This window comes from Vipera berus, assembly GCF_964194415.1.
Source record: "Vipera berus genome assembly, chromosome: 4".
Lineage (NCBI taxonomy): Eukaryota > Metazoa > Chordata > Lepidosauria > Squamata > Viperidae > Vipera > Vipera berus.
In genome coordinates, this window is record NC_138206.1 from 91,751,407 (window position 1) to 91,775,390 (window position 23,984).

The window sequence follows — 23,984 nt, forward strand, 5'->3', positions numbered from 1 at the left end:
GCTAGTTGTTTCTGACTCTAGGGGCCGGTGCTCATCTCCGTTTCAAAGCCGAAGAGCCAGCGTTTGTCCAAGGACGTCTCCGTGGTCATGTGGCCGGCATGACTAGATGCCAAAGGCGCACAGAACACTGTTACCTTCCCACTGTAGTGGTCCCTATTTTTCTACTTGCATTTTTATGTGCTTTCGAACTGCTAGGTTGGCAGAAGCTGGGGCGAGTAACAGGCGCTAACCCACTGAGCCACCGCGTCCCTTCACATTCCTAGTACAACCATCCATATCTTCTGTCATTGCTAGAGGGACCCAAAGATACCTGTGCCCCATTGCACTGTTTCCTGCTAACAGGTTGGTGCTAGCAGTTTTAATATACTTTGGCCATTATGTCACAAGGGCAACCAAAGCCCAATTTTATTTCAAGGATGCTCATATACTATTCTGCACAAATTGGATCTCTAATTTGGAGAATACTTTGCAAGCCAGCATTGTTTTTCCAATTCCCACCACTTAGAAGGAACACACACTGAGGGCACTTCTGTTATTCCTCATGCTTCATTTACTGCTTTCACTTAAGATACTTCTGTTATTTCTGATACAGAAAATGATTTTGTCAGCTATGCAAATTTCTCATCTGAACTACTGCATGTTCTGTTTACTCTGCTGCTTACTGGGAAAATATTTGCAGCCATTTTCACGAACACTTGTAAAAATATGTGTTGTGGGCATTTTAATGCTTTTCTTAAAGGGTGGATTTGGAGTAACCAATTTTTCTTTAGGATGTACCATTTTGATGCATAGTTTTTGCTAACATATTCATTTGGGTTATATCTTCTTTTATGAACTAATTTTTGAATTGTCAAACACATTGCAAAATTCCGAAGAATGGATGTTTAGCTATGTAACAAAAGCTAGTAAATCCAAATGGTGTATTAGACTACAAACTTCTGATATGTTTCTAGTCAATCTTAAGAATCACCATCAGTAGGATTGTGCATGACTGATATCCTGGGTGTCAGTGATTCTTCCTATCATGATGGCAACATCCCACTCATGTACATAAAGACCTGAGTTGTAGATACCAATTGTTGAATGTGGAGTTATTTAGAAGTTTTGCCAGAAAAATCAAACAGAAATTGTCAGGCAGCAGGGAAATCAGGAGATTCAGGAGATTATACTCAAATGAGTATAAAGATTTAGTGCAAGTTTAAGCTCTTTACAAGAATCTGAACTATTAGTGGCCAAGGGAAATGAGTGGGAGTTAAGAAAGGCATACAAGGTGGGCTGGACTTAGATCTCTTGTGGGCACGCAGGGATTCATGACTGATGACACGTTTGACCCCCCCTCCCTCAGGCTCAGCCTAGTCATCTCCTACAGAAATGCTAGTCTTTCCTTTCTAGAAGATACAGATTGGATTCCACTTTTAAAGCAGCAGAATTTTATGAGAGACATGCTAGTTTCTTTGAAGAAAAAATACAAGACATACAAGCAGACAGGGAAATTGAAAAACAGAGCCAGCAATACAAGAGGCAGATACTCAAAGTGAAGAAGGAAAAGAAAAAGAAAATACAGACCTAGAAGGAGAGGGACTAGTAAGAGAACAAAGATAGAAAAAGAACTACTAGGAAACCAAAACCTAAATATAAATAAATGAGATAGAAAAGGAAAGGGGGATCCTTTCAGTGAATATTAATTTTATTAAAAACTACACAGGAAAGTATTGGAAATGGAATATCAAAACATTTGTTTAGTAGGAGATTTTAATGCAATTGTGGATGAAAAATTAGATTACAACAGTAGTATAATAGGGAAAAAAAGAAGGAAGAGATTAGCTAAGGTGTTTTTTAAAATGGCAGAAGAAATCTGCGTACAGGATGCCTGGAGAGAAATGAACCCAAAAAAGAACTCAGTATACATTTTATTCGAACAGACACAAATCATGGTCTAGAACTGATATGATATGGATGTCCCCTGAATTAAGAACTAATATACATGACGTTGAGATAGAACCCAGCATTTGGGCTGACCAAAATCCGATAAAGCTGATCTGGAGAGGAGTAAAGAAGAAATCAAGATGGAAATTGAATCCTTATTAAAAGAGAAAGAATTTACAGAAATAGCAGTAAAGGAAATGGATTTTTAAAAAAGAAAATAAAAAAGAAGACACTTCACTCCAGTTCGTATGTGTTAGGTTCAGACAGACGAATGACTCAGTGAGGTTTAACAGTAGAACGTTTATTAATACACATATGTCAACTGTCAACTGTCAGAATAACACCGGCTTATATACTCGGGCCGTTAGAACTGTATCCAATCCACTGCCCGGAATTACCCGCCGTTTTAACATTAACCAATAAATGCAACCGAGCTTCCCGCTTCAGAGAAACCCTTTTACAACTAAGCTACTGACACAACACCCCTTCCCCCCCAGTTAATGTTATTTGTTGATGTAATCTCTCAAGTATTTTGGTGGCTTATGGACCCTAGATGGGTATCTATTGGACTTGCAACTTACATCATTGTTAGCGGACTGGCTGCTAGTTATGGGCCTAGAATTTTGGTTTACTGGTTCTGTAGATTCTCTAATAACTGATTGCTGTTGCTGATGTGGCTGTTGTTGTTGTTGTTGATCTTGCTGTTGTTGTTGTACAGGTACTGTTGGCCTGTCCATAATACACAACTCCCAATCAAATTGGCTATGCTGAGGAGTTGCTCCAGCTAACCTGGGTTGAGTTTCCACTTCTCCCCCACTATCTGACGAGTCATGTTGGTTAAGCCAAGGTGCAGTATTACCCCTGTGTTCAATTTGACCTCCATTGACTGACACACTTTCGGGAACCCTCTTCCTTAGTTGATCGATATGTCTTTTGCTTACTCTATTCCCTTCCCCCTCAATGGTGTAAGACAACGGCCCCATTATGTCAGTGACTACCCCAGGAACCCATTTGTCCCCAGGTCCATAGTTCCTGGCCCAAACTAAGTCTCCAATGTTGAAGGACCTGTTTGGAATGTCCGGTTCTGCACTTGAGGGTAGTCTGTCAGGGTGTAACCTGTCCAATTTAGTGGTTAGCCATTTGCCCCACCTCATTTCCGCAGGGCTTTTCCCTGTAGCCGTGCAAGGGGTTGTGTGTTGAGTTAGCAAGAAGTCTGCAAGTCTTTGGTGCCAGTCGCCACGGATGATGCGCTTCAAGGCGTCTTTAGTGGTTCTCACGTTGCGTTCAGCCAAGCCGTTGGTGGAAGGGTGAAAGGGTGCCGATGTTGCATGTCTAATCGAGTTGGCCTTGAGGAAACCCTGAAATTCAGCAGAGGTGAATTGGGGCCCATTATCAGATACAATCACATCAGGTAACCCGTGAGTGGCAAAGAGGCCCCTTAAAACCTGTATTGTTCTATTAGAGGACATTGAAGTAACAGGCACAACTTCCAACCACCGGGAGAAACTGTCCACCACAACTAGGAAGGTTAGACCTTGAAATGGTCCCGCAAAATCAATGTGAATCCTAGACCATGGATTCCTGGCCATTTCCCACTTATGCGTGTGTGAGTGTGCCTGCTCAGGCCTAGATCACTGGCACTGATAACACCCTGAAACACACTCTTCTATAGCCTTGTCAAGCCCCGGCCACCACAAATGGCTTCTGGCTAATGCCTTCATCCGGACAATCCCAGGGTGACCTTCATGTAATTCAGCTATAACCGTATTCCTGTGAAGTTCAGGAATGACAACTCGGTTACCCCATAAAATACAACCTAAATGGGATGATAATTCATCTTTCCTTCTAAAATAAGCAGTGTATTTAGGGTCCGGGTTGTTATTTGGCCATCCACCAAGTACCCAGGTCATAATCCTATTAAGAATATGGTCTTTTTTAGTGGCCACAGCTATTTCTCTAGCTGTTAAAGGGCAATCTGGTATTTCCTGTAGTGACATAATTTGTCCTACCGGGGCAGGGTCACCATCAGTGTTAGTTAAGGGTAGTCTGCTAAGAGCATCCGCATGACCCATTTCTTTACCTGGACGATGTTGCAAGGAAAATGAATATGCAGAGAGGAAAATTGACCACCGTAGCATCCTGGGAGACATTATTTGGGGTGTCTGTTTATCAGTGGTAAACAGTCCCAGTAAAGGTTTGTGGTCAGTGAATATGGTAAAGTTCCTACCATAAAGGTAGTCATGGAACTTTTTTACTCCTGCCACGATAGCTAATGCTTCCCTATCAATCTGAGCATAGTTCCGTTCCGCCTTAGTGAGCGTCCTGGAATAGTATGCTATTGGTTTTTGAATGCCCTGACTGTCCATGTGGCTGATGACAGCTCCCACACCATAAGGGGAAGCATCACATGCTAAATAGATTGGTTTGTTCTCAATAAAATGTGTAACAGTTGATTGGCTAGATAGAATATCTTTTAAGGTTTGAAAGCTGATTCTATGTTTTTCTTGCCACTGCCAGGGGGTTTTTTTGTCTAATAATCTATGCAATGGTTCAGCGATGGCAGCTTTATGTGGCAAAAATGTGTGATAGAAATTGACTAATCCTAAAAAGGCTTGTAATTCAGCCTTATTTTTTGGTTCAGGAGCCAATTTAATTGCTTTAATTTTTTCAGCTGTAGGGTGGATCCCCTTCCCATCTATTCTAAACCCTAAGAATTCAGTGGATTTAACTCCAATACAGCATTTTTCCTTTTTCAATTTGAGTCCAGCCTCTCTAAATTTTCCCAGTACCTGTTCCAGACGCTCAGCTAAAATTTCTTCAGTTCTTCCAGCTATCAGGACATCATCAAAGTAAGGGCATACACCAGGTATGCCCTTTAAAGTCCTCTCCATCACCTCCTGAAAGATGCCTGGAGCTGCTGCAATACCAAATTGCAATCTGTGGACTCGGAACGCCCCCTTGTGGGTGACAATAGTTTGAGCTTCAGCAGCTTCCCTGGAAACAGTAAGTTGCAAATACGCCTGTGCCAAGTCAAGCTTGGCAAATATGGCGCCGTCCTGGATCGTGGCGAGGACCTGTTTCACCGTCGGGACCGGGTAAGCATGCTTTTTCATTCCTAAGTTCAGGGTGGCTTTGTAGTCAGCACAAATCCTCACATCCCCATTAGGTTTAAGGGGTGTGACGATTGGTGTTTCCCACAAACCACCCTCGACTAGTTCTAAAACGCCTTGGCCTACAAGCTTATCGAGCTCGGCCTCGATTTTTTGCTTAAGGGCGAAAGGCACCCGTCGGGCCTTAAGCCTGATAGGTTTAACTGTTGGGTCTAAATTAAAATTAATTGGGGGCCCTTTATACTTACCTAAAGACCCATCAAATACGTCTGCGAATTCATCGCAGACAGATTTGAGAGTCTTATTATTATTAATGGTATTTATTCCCCCGACCCAAATTCCCAGGGCTGGAAACCAATTAAGACCGATTAAACTAGTTCTATGGCCTTCTGTGACTAATAAGTCTAAGAAGCCATTAAACCCTTTATAGTTAACCTTAAGGGTGACCTTTCCCTTAATAGTTATTGGGGGTTTTTGAAAATCGGCCAATTGAATTTTTGTTGAGCTAAGTGGAATTTTTCGGCCGCTTTTAAATTCGATATATTTAAGGGTCTCATTAGAAATTATCGATACTGAGGCCCCAGAATCGACTTCCATTTTGCAAGGAATTCCTTGCAGATGGACTATAATTTTTAATTTTGGTCTTAGAATATGGTTTATTCTTAACTTCCCTATGTGGTTAATTCGCGCCTCCTCCCCGCGGTTGGGAAAACGTGCCACAGGTCTGGGGGTCTCGTTGCCACTATGGTAGGGGGTTACCTTACCTTCGGCCCAAACGTCGATTTCGTGGAGACGATTGTCGCGCGGCCTGGTCGTATTGTCTCTCGGTTGTCGTTGCGGTGCCGTTGGTTGAAATCGGCGACCCGGTTCTGATCCTTCGCTGCGAGAAGGTTTTGCCGCCATTTTTCCAAACCTTCAGGTGACTTCGGCTATGTTGGCTTCCCATTGTTGATCCACCTCCCCGCTATCCACACGGCTTCCTTGATTAATTTCAGCTGAAGCAGCCGAGCTATTGCGGGGGGGTCGCGACTTCCCGTAGATTCATAAGTTAAAAGTTCGTCAAGTACTTCTTGTAGGTCGCCGGTGGGCTTAGCGATGATTCAATTTTGTAACTGTTCATCTCGCAAGCCCAGCACCACTCTATCCCGAATCCTAATTTCAAGATTGTCATATTTACAGCGTACTGCTGCTTCTCTGACTGCCGCGACGAATTTCGTAATTGATTCGCCCGGCCTCTGATTGCGTTTTTCGAAAATGCGCCTCCAAAAGAGTTCTGATCTTTTAGGCGTAAAATGTACTTTTAACTTGGCAAGCAAGTCAGCGTACGGAACGCTTGATACCGGTAAGGGTTGACAGAGTCCCACGGCAACCCGGTACACGGGTGTGCCACTGATTGTCAACAAGGCAGCAGCCTTTTTCCAGTCGTCGGTTATGCCGTTAACGAGCAAGAACGCTTCGACCTGTCCGACATTCTTCCCAATCCTCTGGGTAGTCTGGATCAAATTCTTTTAAAGAGCCTAGTTGCGCCATTCGGAGGTTGTTTAATTCCGCCGCGGCCGCTAGCGGTTCACTGTGTATTTGTTTGAATTTACCGCCTTACGCTCAGCTGATTGTCGCCGATCCTTCACTAGTCCGCCGTCGATCCCATCCTCGTCGCCACTTGTTAGGTTCAGACAGACGAATGACTCAGTGAGGTTTAACAGTAGAACGTTTATTAATACACATATGTCAACTGTCAACTGTCAGAATAACACCGGCTTATATACTCGGGCCGTTAGAACTGTATCCAATCCACTGCCCGGAATTACCCGCCGTTTTAACATTAACCAATAAATGCAACCGAGCTTCCCGCTTCAGAGAAACCCTTTTACAACTAAGCTACTGACACAACAGTATGGGATACAGCCAAAGCATACTGCTGCCAATCTGGGCAGCAGAAACATTTTTGAAGCCTCTGGAGCTCGCATCCATGGCCGTGGGGCGACTTTACGATACTCCAGCAGCCCGATCCGGGCTTCGGAAGCCTGCAAAATGCTCCTGCTGCCTAAATTGGCCGTGGGAGGGGGGGAGTGAAATCGCTCTGCAGCCCTAGAACACACGAGTTTGGAGTTTGGGAAAGTGAGCAGGGCCTTAACATAAAAGGCTGGTTCTGCTTTCAAAAATAGAGAAAGGAGGAAAGATTACTGGGCTCCTTGCATCATTCCTGCTTGAAGCCATCCTTTGCAACAAGGAAAAATCCAATCTATCCAATGCTACCCAACATTTCAAATATGTGTGCACTGAGAGGATAGCTATTTTTAAGATGCCAATCCTGCACATCTATATCTAGGAATAAATCTCATTAAACTCATAAGGCTGTGAAACACAGAAAGGAAGCACACACACACACAAAGCAGAGCTTTCAATCTTGTGAGCAATTCCAACAGCTAAACTAGCCTGAGAGAAATTCCAAATCTCCTCACCTTCCCAAACTCCAAACTTGTGCGTCGTACTTCCCTCACTTGCCTTCTCCAACTCCAAACTCAGACACATACCCACACCAGCACACACACCAGCTGCCGAATGAACCTTGGTCTTCCTCTGCAGAAACATCTTCAGCACCTTGTCGAGGCCGTGGGGGTTTGTCATGCTGCAAGTCTGTTCTCTGCTCAACGCCTGCTAAGGGCTGCCCGATGGCAGAGGGAGCAGTAGCCTTGCCATGTGCTCTTCACCGGCCTGCTCCCGTGCAAACTCTCTCGCTGACAGTGCCGAAGCGGCAGTCACCATTGGATGCTCACCTTCCCAAACTCCAAATTCACACATCTTACTTTCCTCGCTCACCTTCTCCAAATCCAAACTCATGCGTCCTAGTTTGGAGTTTGGGAAGGCGAGTGAGGAAAGTAGAACGCACGAGTTTGGAGGGAGTAGCACAGCTTGTGCAAAAGCTTTTGTGTGTGTGTGTGTGCAAAAAAAGGTGCCGGAATGCCGTTCTGAGTGTTCTATGAGAAAAAAAGCCCTGCATAAAAAACATATTTAAAAGGATATGATCTGCAACTGGGATGGCATGCATTTCTATGTCTAGTAAATGTTGGAAATGTAACCAAAAATGTGGCACATATTATCATTTGTGGTGGACCTGTGTTAAAGCAAAAAAAATGGACAAAAATAAACATTTTGTTAGAAAAGCTGTTAGGAAAATATGTAGATTTTCAACTTGAACTTTTCTAACTAGGTATAATACCAGAAAAATCTGATAAGCAAAGTGTATATTTAACCTTGCATGTATTAAAAGCAGCAAGGATTGTATTTGCTCAGCACTGGAAGAAGAAAAACCACTGGACAAAGAGATAATCAAGATGATGATGATAAATTGCTAGCTTTGATTAAAGCCCTTTACACTAGTACCTGTTTGAAGGTATGATATGGGGTTAATGGGGCCCTGACTAACAGGATTCACACAAACAAAGGGGTAAGACAAGGGTGTATCCTGGCTCCATTATTATTTAATCTATATATTAATGACCTGCCAGGGTTAATGAGGGATCCCATGGTACATATGCCAATGATCCTAAATATATACTGTAATATCTTGCTGTATGCCGATATGACCCTATTATCGTATTCACAAGTAGAATTGCATAGGCTATTAAGAAGGTTTAACTCCTATTGCCAGGACAACACCCTAACAATCAGTAAATCTAAATAAAAAATCATGGTGTTTGGAAAACATCATGAGAGACATAGATGGCAGTTAGATGGTGAACCAATTGAACAGGTTAACACCGTTGTATAATTAGGCATAATGTTTTCCAAGACTGGATCTTGGGCTTGCCATCATCAATGGAGCACACTTAGAGCAAAGGTTCATTTATTTATTTATTTATTTATTTATTTATTTATTTATTTATTTATTTATTTATTTATTCGGTTTATATACCGCCCTATTCCCAAAGGACTCAGGGCGGTTTACAAGGCAAAATTTAAAAACAATCCAATATAAAATTAAAATTAAATTAAATTAAGTCTAGCCGCAAAAATTAAATCACAATTTAAAAACATTAAACCCCTCAGTCCAGACCAGATAGCTCAAAGAGCCAGGTTTTTAGGTCCCGGCGAAATGAACGAAGGTCGGGGACAGTCCGGAGTTCCGTTGGCAGTTGATTCCATAGGGCAGGCGCGCCCACAGAGAACGCCCTCCCCCTGTGGATCGCCTGTCGGCAATCCTTGACCGGCGGTACCCTGAGGAGGCCCTCCCTGTGGGAGCACACAGGACAATGGGAAATTGACGCTGGCAGAAGGTGTTCCCTTAGATAATCCGGGGCCATGCCATTTGAACCTACTGCTTAAATTAAAGAATCATAGTTATCCAGGGTCCCTTGTTCCATTAATCAGAGTACAGTATATAAAGCTAAGGTTACTCCTATACTTTTGTATGGAGCAGAAGTTTGAGGTATATACCCAATTACAACACTAGAACAAACGCAGTCCCAGCACCTGAGATGTATTTTGGGCATAGATCCAAGAACATCTGCTGCAGCAGTTAGAGCTGAACTGGGAATTCATACAATTCACGCTCTATCCAAAATTAGAACATATAATTACTGGCATAAAACTGATGTAATGGAGAGTGATAGACTCCCCAAGTTATGTCTACTAGAGCAGATAAAATTATGATCACAAACTTCCTGGTTCACTAAACTGACAAATTTTGTAAGAAGCTGTGGCCTTCCTGTCTCTTGCGTAACAGGGGAACGATCTAAAAAAAGAGCTGCCCAAAGAATTAAGGATATTGAAGCACAAAATGACATAGCCATCCTTAGTAAGGTGGGTAATGTGAAATGGCTGAGCAAATACAAATGCACTTTTCAAGCAGACAGCTATTTGAAGTTACAACTGCCAAAACATCTTAGGAAAATATTCACACAAGCGAGATTTGAACAGCTTGACACAATGGTCAGATATGGGAGATTTCACTCTATACACTATAATGAACGGCAGAAGTTGAGGACCTGGCTCACATCCTATTTCACTGCTGTTTTTATAAGAGGGTGAGAGACAGGTACCTTGGTTTATACATTAAACGAATGACCCATTGGGACCCTCATATCAAAATAACTTATCTTATGTGCAACCAGAATTTGAAAATTACGTTTAACACAGCACAGTACCTGAGCAAAATGGTTCGGCTGAGATCGGCATATGTGAGACTGATCGGGGTAGATTGTAGGGGTGATAATTTTATCATATTTTATCTATCTACATCTTTTTTGTAATATATTTATTGATTTTTTTAAAACATAAATCACTTAATAATTGGTGATCAGTGTGTTGTCTGGATTTACATTTGTAAAACAATCACTAACAATTAATTTCTATAATCCATAATCCACATAATGGTTTTAGATGATTTCCTCTTTTCCCCAAAATGTCATCTTTTGCAAACATTGAGTTAATACAATTCTTTTTTTATAAATAACAATTAAATATATAATTTTTTTGTAATATTTCTAAAAATAATAATCACATCAATATAATATTTTTTTTATCCAATCATTCTGGTTGCCTTATCATAAATTCTGTTACAGTCCTTATTTAAATTTGTTTCTCCCACAAAATTCAAAGTATTCTTACTGGTTAAGATTTTCTCAAAAATGAATTACATTTAAAAATTTAAGTCTATTTTTTCCATATGAACCATCTCAGCACTTTTACATTTCTAAATGAATAAATAAAAGAGTAAAAAAAGAAAGGAGAGTAAGAGTAAAGAAACATAAAAAATAACATACTACTTAAAATATATATCCCCCCTAAGCTAATATATATTTGTTTCCAAGATTTCTTATTCTTTTTAACCATAATTAAAAATATGTTTAATCTTTAAATATTCCATTTAATACATCTAGTCATTTAGTCCTTTAACTCTTATTCAAAACATTTTTAATTCATTATAATTTTCTTAAAGTCAATCACCTTTAAATATCTAAACATTTCCTTTATCTAAGCCATTTCAACTTTTTTATATTACTCATATCAAGAAATAGAATAAAAAGGGGGGGAGAAGCATACTATATTATAAGGGATTCATCCCTCTTAGAATGACATATATTCCAAATCTTTTCTATTTCTTTAATCATATTCAAACAAATGCTTCTTTTTAAAGTATTCTTTCTGGTAGGTCCCATCATCTATTTTCTTGATTTCCACTTTAGTCTTTTTCCTTTGCCCAGTATCTTTCTTGATCAATGTATTTTGCTGAGTTGAAAGGTCTTTTCATATGTTCATAAATGTTACTGTAGATATAAAAAGTAAATGAAATGAAGTGTCTTTGTATGGGGCTTCTGCCTTTCCATGTTTGTTGAAAATCTTTTTCTTTCTCTCTGCTTCTCTTATCATTTTCTTTCTCTCCGATGTTCCTAATATCTCTGCAGTCCATTTTATCCAATCTGTTTTCTTGTCCTCAGATTTATTTTGTAGTCTTAAGGGATGTTGTTTTTTCCAATTCTTGTGATTTTTTTTCCACTAGGATTAAATCATGTTTCCTTGTTTTGTTAAGTTCTATCTTTAAGTCTCTATTCTCTATTTTGTATCCACATCTGTTTTATCTGCTCCTTCTCTGTTGTTGTTTTCTAGGAATTTTTGTTTTGTTGTAGAGTTAACTTGGAAATAGATTGATTTGTATTTTCAAAGTTATTTTGAATTTCTTTGTGGTTTTAAAATCGTTGTTTGAATTAGTTGCAATATACTATATAGTTCCTCCTGTGTAGTATTTATGTTTTCTTGATATGTTCTTTCTGCATGTCTCTGATCCATGATGGTGAAGAATTTGAGTTTTTCTCTTCTTTTCTTTTCTCTGCAAATAGCTTTAGAGTCCCAGTTAAATAGATATTTGTAATCCAAGTAGTTCAAAAAAGATTATAGCTGTTCTTTGTTGTTAAAGCTTTGAAGGTCACAAACACAGATTAGCTTTTCCCAGGTTTTGTCAAGTCTTATATGAAAGTCATAGCTGTCATAGTCTTCATCCACCACTAGGTGTCAGCATCTATTTGCTTTTCAATTTCCAAAATGAACAATTGTCTTTAGAATGAGAGTCTTAACCATTCAACAATATTAGATTTATTCAAATTTAAGTTTTAAATTTCAGGTTTTATATTTATTTTACTTTCATATATTTTGATCTTCCATAAAAAGATTAATTCACCGCTTCTGTTAGTATAAGGGTGGGGCAGAAATCCCCCTCCTTCCCTTTCAGAGGTATTTTGCTTCCTGGGGATCTTTTCCAGGAAATTAAATATAGAATAGAAAACAGAAGATCAACTTCCTCACCCAGTTTCAAACACGTTGTCCACAGTTGTGCTGGTTAGTACTTTTGGACTTCAGTTGCAAGTAGCTTGGGCTGGTTGATGAAGTACGGCCAGCCTTTCTCTTGTCAGTTTAGAAGGCTTTCCCCAAGTCGAACAGAACAACCGCCATCATTCCAGAATTGCTGGGGCACCCTTCTTTCTTCGCCACCTCTCCAGGGCGACTTACACCCATTTAGGGTCCCCTGGCAGGGTGAAATTAGCCGCAGGGGTGCAGAGAATCCGCAAGTCTGCAACTGGTCGCTACCGCACAAAACCAGAAGTCCTTATCTATCTACATCTTAAATTGCCATATTTGATTCTAATTTCTTTTTAAAAATGTATTTTATCCCAATTTCATTTTAAATTGTATTTTATTTCTATTTTATCCGATATTATATTTTAATTAATTCCATTCTAAATTGTTTTTACTGCATTTTAGTATAATGGGTGTTTCAAACTCTGCACCTTGATGTGGCCCAAGGGCTCATCAATAAAGATTATTATTAATAATAATAATAATGTTGGAAGGGATCTTGGAGGCTATTTATCCAGCCCCCTGTTCAGGCAGAAAATCCTATACCATTTCAGACAAATGGCTGTCCAGATGCTTCTTAAAAATTTCCAGTGTTGGAGCATTCACAGCTTCTGGAAGCAGGTTGTTCCACTGATTAATTGTTCTAACTGTCAGGAAATTTCTCCTTAGTTCTAGGTTGCTTCTTCTCTTTGGTTAGTTTCCATTCATTGCTTCTTGTCCTGCCTTCAGGTGCTTTGGAGAATAGCTTGACTCCCTCTTCTCTGTGGCAACTCCTGGGATATTGGAACACTGCTATCATATCACCTCTGGTCCTTCTCTTCATTAATATAGACATACCCAATTCCAGCAACAGTTCCTTATATGTTTTAGCCTCCAGTCCCCTAATCATCTTTGTTGCTCTTCTCTGTGTTCTTTCTAGAGTCTCAACATCTTTTTTACATCATGGTGACCAAAACTGGATGCAGTATTCCAAGTGTGGCCTTACCAAGGCATTGTAAAGTGGTATTAATACTTCACATGATCTTGATTCTATCCTTCTGTTAATGCAGCCTAGCACTGTGTTGGCTTTTTTGGCAGCTGCAGCACACTGTTCGCTCATATTTAAGTGATTGTCCACTAGGACTCTGAGATCCCTCTCACAGTTATTGAGCAAGGTACCACCTATACTATACCTGTATAGTTTGGTTTTTCTTGCCTAAATGTAGAACCTTACTTTTTTCACCTTATTTTCATTTTGTTAGATAGCGCCCAATGTTCAAGTCTGTCAAGATCCTCCTGTATCTTAAGCCTATCTTCTGGAGTGTTGGCTATTCCTGCCAGCTTGATGTTGCCTCCAAATTTGATGAGTTCCCCATTTGTCCCCTCAACCAAATCATTGATGAAGATGTTGAAGAACACTGGGTCCCCACTACACACTTCCCTCCATGTAGATCCAGTTCCATTGAGGACCACACACTGAGTACGGCTGGTCAGCCAGCTACGAATCATCTGGTGGTAATGCTGTCTGACCCACATTTTTCTGTCTTATCAAGTGGTCTACTTTATCAAATGCCTTACTGAACTCCAAGTAAATTATATCCACAGCATTCCTCTGGTCCACTGGTTTGTCACCTGGTCAAAGAATTAAATAAGATTTGTCTGGCATGATCTGTTTTTGACAAACCCAAGTTGGCTTTTGGTAAAGACTTTGTTTGCCTCCAGGTGTTCGCTGATTTGTTGCTTGATTATCTTTTCCAAGATCTTCCCAGGTATTGAGGTCAGGCTGATATGATAGGTCTGTAGTTTCCTGGATCCATTTTTTTCTTCCGTTTTTGAAGATGGGAACTACATCAGCTCTCTTCCGGTCCTCTGGTAGTTCTCCAGTGCTCCAGGATCTTTTAAAGATATAGTTCAGTGGTTCTGAGATCACATCTGCCAGTTCCTTGAGAACCTTGTGGTGTAATCCATCTAGTCCTGGTGATTTGAACTCATCTAGGGTGGACAGGTGCTCACCATTTTCTTGCCTATCTTAACTTGTATTTCTAATCTGTTTTTTACATACTGTTTTGATAGGTTGGACTATTTTTTCCCTTTGTGTAAATATGGATGCAAAATACGAGTTGAGTAGTTCTGCTTTCTCCCTATTGCTTGTCACCTTCTTGCCACTTTCTCCCACTAATGGACCGATCATTTCCTTAACTTTTTTCTTGTTTTTTACATCTTGAGAGAAGCTTGTTTTTGTTATTTTTGACTTTTGTTACAAGCCTTAGTTCATTTTGAGCCTTAGCTTTCCTCACTTTATCTTTGCAGGCTCGAGCTATTTGCTGATATTCTGCCTTAGTTATGTGCCCCTCTTTCCACTTTCTATACTTGTCCTTTTTATCTTTCAATTTATGAGAGTTCTTTATGCAGCCATGCTGGTTTCTTTTGAGAGCTGTTATTTTTCTTCTTCGCTGGTATTGGGCTTTTATAATCTCACTTTTCAAAATTTCCCAAGCTCCTTGAATTGTTTTCCCCTTGAGGATTGTCATCCATTGAATCCTTCCCAAGCTCTCTCTAAGTTTGTTGAAATTAGCTCTCTTAAAGTCCAGGACTCTAATTCGACTGTGTTCTATTGCTTGTGCTTGCATAATGTTGAATTCCAATATTGCATGATCACTGCCCCCCAAGGTTCCTGTGGTTTCAACACCTTCTATCATTTCATCTCTGTTTGTTGTTGTTTTTGTTGTTAGTTGCAAAGTTATGTCCGACCCATCGCGACCCCATGGACAACCTTCTTCCAGGCCTTCCTGTCCTCTACCATCTTCTGGAGTCCATTTAAGCTCACGCCTACTGCTTCAGCGACTCCATCCAGACACCTCATTCTCTGTCGTCCCCTTCTTCTCTTGCCCTCAATGTTTCCCAGCTTTAGGCTCTTCTCCAGTGAGTCCTTCCTTCTCATTAGGTGGCCAAAGTATTTGAGTTTCAACTTCAGGATCTGGTCTTCTAAAGAACAGTCAGGGTTGATTCATCTCTGTTAGTGAGAATTAATTCCAATATGGCTGATTCCCTAGTTCCCTTCTCTACTTTTGGGGAGACAAAGTTGTCTGCTAGGTTTGTCAGGAATCTGTTTGATCTTCCACTTGTTGCAGAGTTTGTCTCCCAATTGATGTCAGGGTAATTAAACTCTCCCATTACTATTGTGATGTGCTTCCTACATACCTTAGTTAACTGACTAGCAAAAACTTCATCTATTACCTCTGTTTGGTTGGGTGGCCTATAGTACACATATGGCAATGTCATTTTTTCCCCTTTTATATTGATCAAAATGCATTCAAGACAGTTTTCATCATTGTTGTGCTCTATTTCTGTGAAGATGTAGTTATTTCTTATATAGACGGCAACTCCACCTCCTCTTTTATTCTGTTTCTTTTAAATAATTTAAATCCCTGTAGCTGTGTGTTCCATTTGTGGGTTTCATCCCACCAAGTTTCCGTAACGGCAACAATATCATATGAGATATTGGACTGTGCTGAAATGGACAGACTAAGGATCAAAGACAAAGAAGATACAGAATATTTTCAAACATGGAATTTATTTTATCAATGGTTGGAAAAAAAGGAGTAGAAACTAAGAATGTAACTTGTATTATTAAGCAAACAAATTAACCCAGACAACACAATGTTTATTAAGCACTAATCAAATGTAATAATAGAAAATTAATTAAAAAATTGAAGAAAAAAAAGAAATGTTAGTCTTTCTTTAACTGATCAGAGATCTGGAGATTAGGTTGGAAGAATAGAACTAGTCAAGACAAGTATTTTTTTATTCCTTTTTATACATAGTAATTAAGAAAGAACAGAATAACAGAAATGGAAGGGACCATGGAGGTCTTCTATCTAATCCAACCCCCTGCTCAGGCGGGACACCCTATACCAATACAGACAAATGGCTGCCCAATTGCTTCTTAAAAACCTCCAGAGATGGAGCACCGACAACTTCTGAAGGCAAGCCGTTCCACTGATTTATTGTTCTCACTGTCATTTATTGTTCTCACTCCTTGGTTCTAGGTTCTTCTCTCCTTGATTAGTTTTCATCTATTGCTTCTTTTCCTGCCTTCTGGTGCTTTGGAAGTTAGGATGACCCCCCTCTTCTTTGTGGCAGCCCTCAAATACTGGAATACTGCTATCATGTCACCCCTAGTCCTTCTTTTCACTAGACTAGAAACACCCAACCATTCTTGATATGTTTTAGCCTCCAGCCCCAATCATCTTTGTTGCTTTTCTCTGCACTCTTTCCAGAGTCTCAACATCTTTTTTATATTGAGGTGACCAAAACTGGATGCAGGATTCCGAGTGTGGTCTTATCAAGATCTTATAAAGCATTACTAAAACCTTGATCTCGATTCTATCCCTCTGTTCATGCAACCTAGGATTTCACTGGCTTTTTTGGCAGCTGCAGCAATAAGTGTATTGGCATCTGAATCCTTTATGACTGTCCCTGGATATGTTTCTTACATTTCCTGCTTTGTATCTGAGTTTTTCTTCCTTCCCATTACTCCCTGCCTTCTTGTTTGATTGGTCAACTTGCAGTTTATGCTTGGAAGTAGGTCCTAAAGATCGGTCACCCTCCCCGCTCAGTTTTTGTTTAAAGCCTTTCGAATCAACTGAGCTAGTCGTTTTCCAATTAATTCTTCCCAGTTCTTGTGAGGTGCAGACCATCCCTTGCCAGAAACCCTTCTTGTAGGTAATGGCCTAATTCTAATGAATACATTCTAATGAATTAATATTCATTACTCAGATTTATAGGCTGATTGAATGCTCCATCTCTGCAACAAGATTTTTTTAATGTAAAATAACCTCAATACTAATCATAAAAATGCCTAATTCATCAAGAAAACATTTTTGCACAGTAAATAGTCACAGCGTGTAGGAGAGCTATCTTACTTGAGTTTTTGAAGATATCCTAATATAATCGGCAATTGATGGCTTTCCTGAAGTTAACGTTTTATAGACGGTGTCGCCAAATGGTCTAAATACTGTATTTGTTTCCATTCCAAAAAATTATTAAGCTATTACTTTTTCTGGATCTGGGTCTGGATCCCATTAAGCTAATTAGGGCAAAACAATGTTCAGCTGGCTGCCCCAACCCCAAACTTGGTAGACTCACCAAAGTTTTAAAAAGCAAGAACAAAAGTTGTAACAATGCTTTGATTAGATACAGTTTTCCAGTGTTGTTTTGACGAATACTTTGTATTGCCAGCCAGGAAAAAGTGGACTCTTGATTCCCACAGCCACAACTGTTGAAAATCAGGATGAAATGTACCAATATCAAAGCAGGAGAAACATCTGGGAATATCAGTTCCATAAAATATATAGAAACAGATGGTAGGTTAATGTGATTAAGATAGAATCCCTGGGAGTCAGACAGCGTATAAATTTTAATAATAAGAAAACTAAAAAGAAAAAGAAACCTATGAGGTTCTTTCTTGCAGATGTTTCATTTCTAACTTGGTGCTAGCACTGATGCTACCTAGTTTGGTACTGAAACATCTGCAGGATGACTCCACAGTTCAATCCTGAGCTACAAATATTCTCTTCTATCAAGAAAACTGCATTAAGGCCATCAGATTATGCATCCTTAGCCTTGTTAAGTGGCAGTGCCTATATCCCGGTATGTACAGTATTTGTGTATAAATGTGTGTATAAGTGCATAAATGTGTGGCCATAGATTAACTCTACTCAGTGTTAGAAAAAAATGTATTATTTTGGTATCCAATTTGATATAAGGCTCAACAAGTTAAATACACTGGAAAATAATAATTGAACCTATCCTTGATATCACTGTGGATTACAATACATCTGCCTTTGCTGGTCTATGACCGTAATGAAGATTTGATTTGATAAGTCTATGAGACTATAAATAAGTGAAACACATTGCCTTGATTAACATTAAATATTTTATACATCTTGCCAGAGTAATTTACCAATAGCTTGGAAGGAAGCTGTTGCCTTTGCTTAACAGGTTTAAAGGGAGTTTGCAGAAAAATATTTAAATGAATAAAAGAAACGACAAAATTGGGGGGGGGAAGGGAGGGTTAGTATAATGTGTCATTCAAATAAGCTTCTGAGACTTTGCACGTTGTTCTATCTTATAGTAATATTATGAAATAGGATTTTTTGTCAGACTTTGGTTTTAAAACATCAAAATATACCATATGTGGAGAGATATACAGACACAGAAAAAAGTTTCTGTTGTGCATTCTTAGCAGTAAACAAATTGTTTTTAGAAACTGTGGGCTCACTCTAATGCCTTCCTTCAGCACCTTACAGAGCAGGTATGACAAACTCCTCATAGTACATTGTCTCTGCCCCTATGGCACGCCAGACGTAGAATGAAAAAAATGTGTTCTTTTATATTGTAGGTTTTATATACAGTTGCAAGAAAAAGTATGTGAACCCTTTGGGATTACGTGGAGTTTTGCATGAATTGGCCATAAAATGCACTCTAAACGTCATGTAAGTCACAACAATAGAAAAACACAGTCTGCTTAAAATAATACTACACAAACATTAGCTGTTGTCATGTTTTAATTGAACATAAGATGGAAACATTCACAGTGCAGGGTGGAAAAAGTATGTGAACCTTTGGACTTAATAACTGGTTGACCCTCCTTTGGCAGCAATAACCTCAACCAAACGTTTCCTGTAGTTGCAAATCAGACCTGCACAACGATCTGGAGTAATTTTGGACCACTCCTCTGCACAAAACTGTTTCAGTGTAGCAATATTCTTGGAATGTCTGGTGTGAATCGCTCTCTTAAGGTCATGCCACAGCATTTCAATCGGGTTGAGGTCAGGATTCTGACTGGGCCACTCCAGAAGGCGTATTCTGTTCTGTTGAAGCCATTGTTTTGTTGAATTACTTGTATGCTTTGGGTCATTGTTCTGTTGCATCACCCATCCTCTGCGGAGCTTCAGTTGGCGGACAGATGGTCATACGTTTTCCTGCAAAATGTCCTGATAAACTCTGGAATTCATTTTCCCATCAATGACAACAATCCATCCAGACCCTGAGGCAGCAAAGCAGCCCCAAACCATGATGCTCCCTCCGCCATGTTTTACAGTGGGGATGAGGTTTTGATGTTGGTGTGCTGTGCCTTTTTTTCTCCACACATAGTGTTGTGTGTTTTTCCCAAACAACTCAATTTTGGTTTCATCTGTCCACAGTATATTTTGCCAGTAGTGCTGTGGAACATCCAGGTGCTCTTTTGCAAACGTCAAACGTGCTGCAATATTTTTTTTGGACAGCAATGGCTTCCTCCGTGGTAAGACAGTCTGTGGACACATGAACATCAAGGCTTTTGGAGATACTTTTGTAACCCTTTCCAGCTTCATGCAAGTCAACAATTCTTGATCGTAGGTCTTCTGAGACCTCTTTTCTGCGAGGCATGGTTCACATCAGACAGTGCTTCTTGAGACCAGTAAACCCAAAACAGGTGTGTGTTTTTAAAGGGCAGGACAGCTGTCAGCAACACATCCAATATCATCACACTGGTTGGAGTCAAGGTTGGCTCACTCCTGGCTCCAATTAGCTCTTGGAGAAGTCATTAGGCTAGGGGTTCACATACTTTTTCCACCCTGCACTGTGAATGTTTCCATCTTATGTTCAATTAAAACATGACAACAGCTAATGTTTGTGTAGTATTATTTTAAGCAGACTGTGTTTTTCTATTGTTGTGACTTACATGACGTTTAGAGCGCATTTTATGGCCAATTCATGCAAAACTCCACGTAATCCCAAAGGGTTCACATACTTTTTCTTGCAACATTATGACAAAGCCTTATTTTTCCCTTTCTAGCAGCCATTTCCAGACAATTAGATAGTTTCTGGGTTGATTTTCTGCTCACTGTTAAGATTTTATGCAACCTACAGAGCAAGTTTTGTTACTTATCATCAAGGCTTTGGTAAGAGCTCTATAATAGGATTTAAGATGGATTGCTGTATATGCTTATTTGTATTCTCCCTCCCTCCCCCCCCTCTCTCTCTCTCTCTCTTATGCTGGCTAAATTGAAAGTTGAAATTAAATGGAATAGAAAGCCATGTTTAAAGTGACAGACTAAGGATAAGGAACCTACAAGTAGTCCTCCATTTCTATGATTATTAAACAAATTGGCTTCCCCCCAAAGATTTTGCTTATTGGAAGCCAGCTGGCAGTGTCCCCTAAGGTAACCATATAAATACATGCTGGTTACCAAATACCCAAATTTTGATTGCGTGAATATGGGGATGCTGCAATGGTCATAACTATGAGGACTAGTGATAAATCACTTTTTTCCGTATGGTTGTAACTTCAAACAGTTGTTAAATGATTGGTTCTAAGTTGAGGACTACCCATGGATTATAACTGGGATAACCACTGTTTAACTACCATCTGTCAGCTTAACTTGTGAGACTGAACTAATGGGAGAACAAAATGGGAAAATACAGAGCCATGTACCACTTTGTGCTTCCTGGAAAGACAATTAAATTAACAAAAAAAATATTTAGAGGAAACTTAAAAAGTGCATGGGACTTGCTTGTGTGTTCAGTTACAACTCCCATCGTCCCTTGTCAGAATGATCCTCTATCATTGTCAGCTAGAGATGATAGTGTCAAGGTTGGCTTAAAAGATCTGGTGAAAGGGAAAATTGTGCATTGCAAGAACCTATTGATTTCATGTTCTGATGTCACAAAGGCCCCAGTGCTGGGATCAGTCAAAAGGAGGGAAGCAAGAGAAATAAGCAGAGAAACACCATGCTTGTAGGGACAACCAATTTCTTGTTGCACCAAGGACTTAGACATTCAGTGTTCTGTTTCCCCCATGGGTAGACTCAAACATCATTGCCTTTTCAAATTTCAGCAGTTTAGAATTGCCTATTCCCTCCCTGGGATGAATCATTTGTCCTTATTGCAATGAAATGTAATACCAACTCCAGTACTGAACATCACATTTACAGTCTATAAGGACATAACTGTCTTTGCAAAGATAATGTGTAAATGATGCTTGCTTTCTTGTTTATTTTTCTGCCTAAATAAAATCCTTCAGTGCAACAACCTGGATGAATATCTGTGTTCATGCTATATGCATATGCACACCTAGGTGCTTGTGTGTGTGCATGCGCACAGACACAAAAACACAGATGCATCCTCCCAGAGGTCCACAGTTTGCCTGCTGCAAGACTACTTAGCTTTTATGTTGGTGGATATGAAAAATAGGTGGTGGGGTTTGCTTCAGTTGTATAATCAGACCTTCTTCAATGGTTTATATGATCCTCATGCAGAAAGAAAAGAAAAGCGGACTCTTGAAACTTCTAGCAGGAGCATCCACGAAAAAGAAATCCCGCTCTCCTCCCTCCATGTCGCCAACCCACGACCCTTTGGCAATAGTGGAAGGGATGCTGCAGGGCGCAATGGGACCTGAACTGTCCTCTCTCTCTAGCCATGGGAGGGCAGGATCGTGCCCTATCGAGAGTGAAATGCAAGGCGCAATGGAGATGGAGCCTCTGCACAGAAAGACGGGATCTTTGGATCTGAATTTTTCTATTCCTTCTCCCATAAGGCAACTGCCACCTTCAATGGCAACCAGCCACCCAGAAGCTAAGCCGTTGAATCGAGAAAGGTGAGGCGTTAAGTACAAATATGATGCAATGAAAATTCGCTATTTGCAGATTTGCATTTCCAAATACTTTTCAGTTAAGGCCATTTTTATATCACAGCACAAGATTGTTTCAACAAGCAAACTTATGTTAGTAGTTCGTTTTGGCTTTTTTTCCTATTATCAAAGCAAACCAATAAGAATTCTTCCAGAATGGAAAGCAAAGAAATTTATTCATCCCACTGATGTAATATTGAGAGTGGGGAGAATGATCAAAATAATATGTCCTGCTTGTTGTCCTAAGGATGGACATTAATCCAGTATTTTGATTGCCAACTAAGTCTAAGAAATTGATTGCCAACCAGGTCTAGCTGAAATTACCTTAATTGTACTTAGGAATCAGGATTTTCTCTAATTGATTTATTAATTAAATCAATTCATATTCTGAGTTGTAGAATGTAATACAGAGTCCTAGTTGATCTTTATCCCTTAATAGTTTGTATATTTTTAATCAATAAGTGAGGAATATTAATTTCATCTTTTTGTGAGAAGCTTAGTCTTGGAATTAGTCTTGGAGCAGCTATATTAATCTGGAAGTTCATTCCACATCCATTTGGTCTCATAAATATAGTCATAAATGCCTTTTAAAAAATGTGTATCCAAAGCCTCATGTCCCATCTGGTGCACGTCTGAGCCATAATGAAGAATCACTGCCAATTTACAACATGACACCAGTCACTACTATGTACACCCAACTACTCTGCATTTAGAGGTTTCATGTTTCATTCATAAGTATCATATCTAATTACTGTACTAACTCCAAATTATTGCCTTCCTTTATCTTTCAAAACAGATCCACCCAGTCCAGATATAAAACAAAGATTGGGATTCAATTGAAAAAATTAACGGGTACAAAAGTAAAACGCACTGAATCTTTCTGAGTCTGCTACTCTTAATCTTATTACACATCTCTTCATGCACTTTTCCACCATCTGGTTTCAACTCCAGAAGTGAACCTCTGGAACAAAGGTTCCTGGTGAATGGCCATGCAAGGAGATGAAATTAAGGGGAGCCTTCATTTCTGTGAGGGAAGATGGCTTGTCCAGCTCTCTTGTTTGGCCCACAGCAGAAGTTGTGAAACATGTTTTGATCTCTGATTTTTGTTTTTGAGATGTTTCCTTGCCTCCTTGTATATTGAATGAAACTAGCCAACTAGCTTAGGTCAGGCTCCCCAGCTTAAACCCAGCAGAAACGTCCCAACCCTTCACAATATAGGGAGGCTACATAGAAAGCTTTATTGCTTATTTGCATGAAGCCACTAGAAACCAAACAAACTGGTGTTTCTTTACTCCACCTTCCCCATAGCTTCGCCAATTTTTTTCCCTTGTCCTTCTTGCCTGAGAGCTGATCAACAACTGATGGTTGACAAAACTGACATCTTTGCTCTCAGAAACTTTGGTTTTCAATGTCATTCCTAGAGCTTTCACTGGGATTCGAATTTTTTAAAAATACTTTCATTGTATTGGATATTTGAAATGGGAAAGAAAAGACCTGGAACAGCCAAGACTGATTTTGACACACGTTATCCAGTCTCATACAAACTCTTGTACCAAATCTAGTCCTACTATTCACTGCAAATAACAGCAATAGCAGATATACTTTTTGAGATTTTCAAGCTTCAGCCTCTTTATTTATTGTCACATATATATGATATATTGATAAATCAAAAAATAGATTGGTCTTCCAGATGACCAGAATTTTTGTCTCCTAATACTCCTCAGCCTGGGTTAAAATTCACCCCTAATAAATCCAGGCTATGAATTCAGAGATTTAAGGTCATGTAAACAGGATTTTATGTGTATGTTTTTAAAAAACTAGGGTACACAAAAAGTTGGCCTTTCTAGCCAATTCAGTATTGTCCAGAGTCTGGTCAAAAACTTCAAGATGGTGTCCATAAAGGTGTAATAAAACATGACTATTTTTTAGGTAGGGATGTTGCT

General features: G+C 39.6%; 1 protein-coding gene across 1 annotated transcript in view; it reads left to right on the forward strand.

The window, feature by feature from the left end:
* The window catches only part of SH3RF3 (SH3 domain containing ring finger 3), a gene marked incomplete at its 5' end in the record, with an annotated part of 107,584 nt that overhangs the window by 80,731 nt on the left and 2,869 nt on the right, over positions 1-23,984 (forward strand). Inside the window, one exon of the mRNA XM_081326395.1 lies at positions 21,671-22,008. Within this exon, the coding sequence (XP_081182521.1) occupies positions 21,671-22,008 (338 nt within the window). The remainder of the gene's footprint in view (positions 1-21,670; positions 22,009-23,984) is intronic.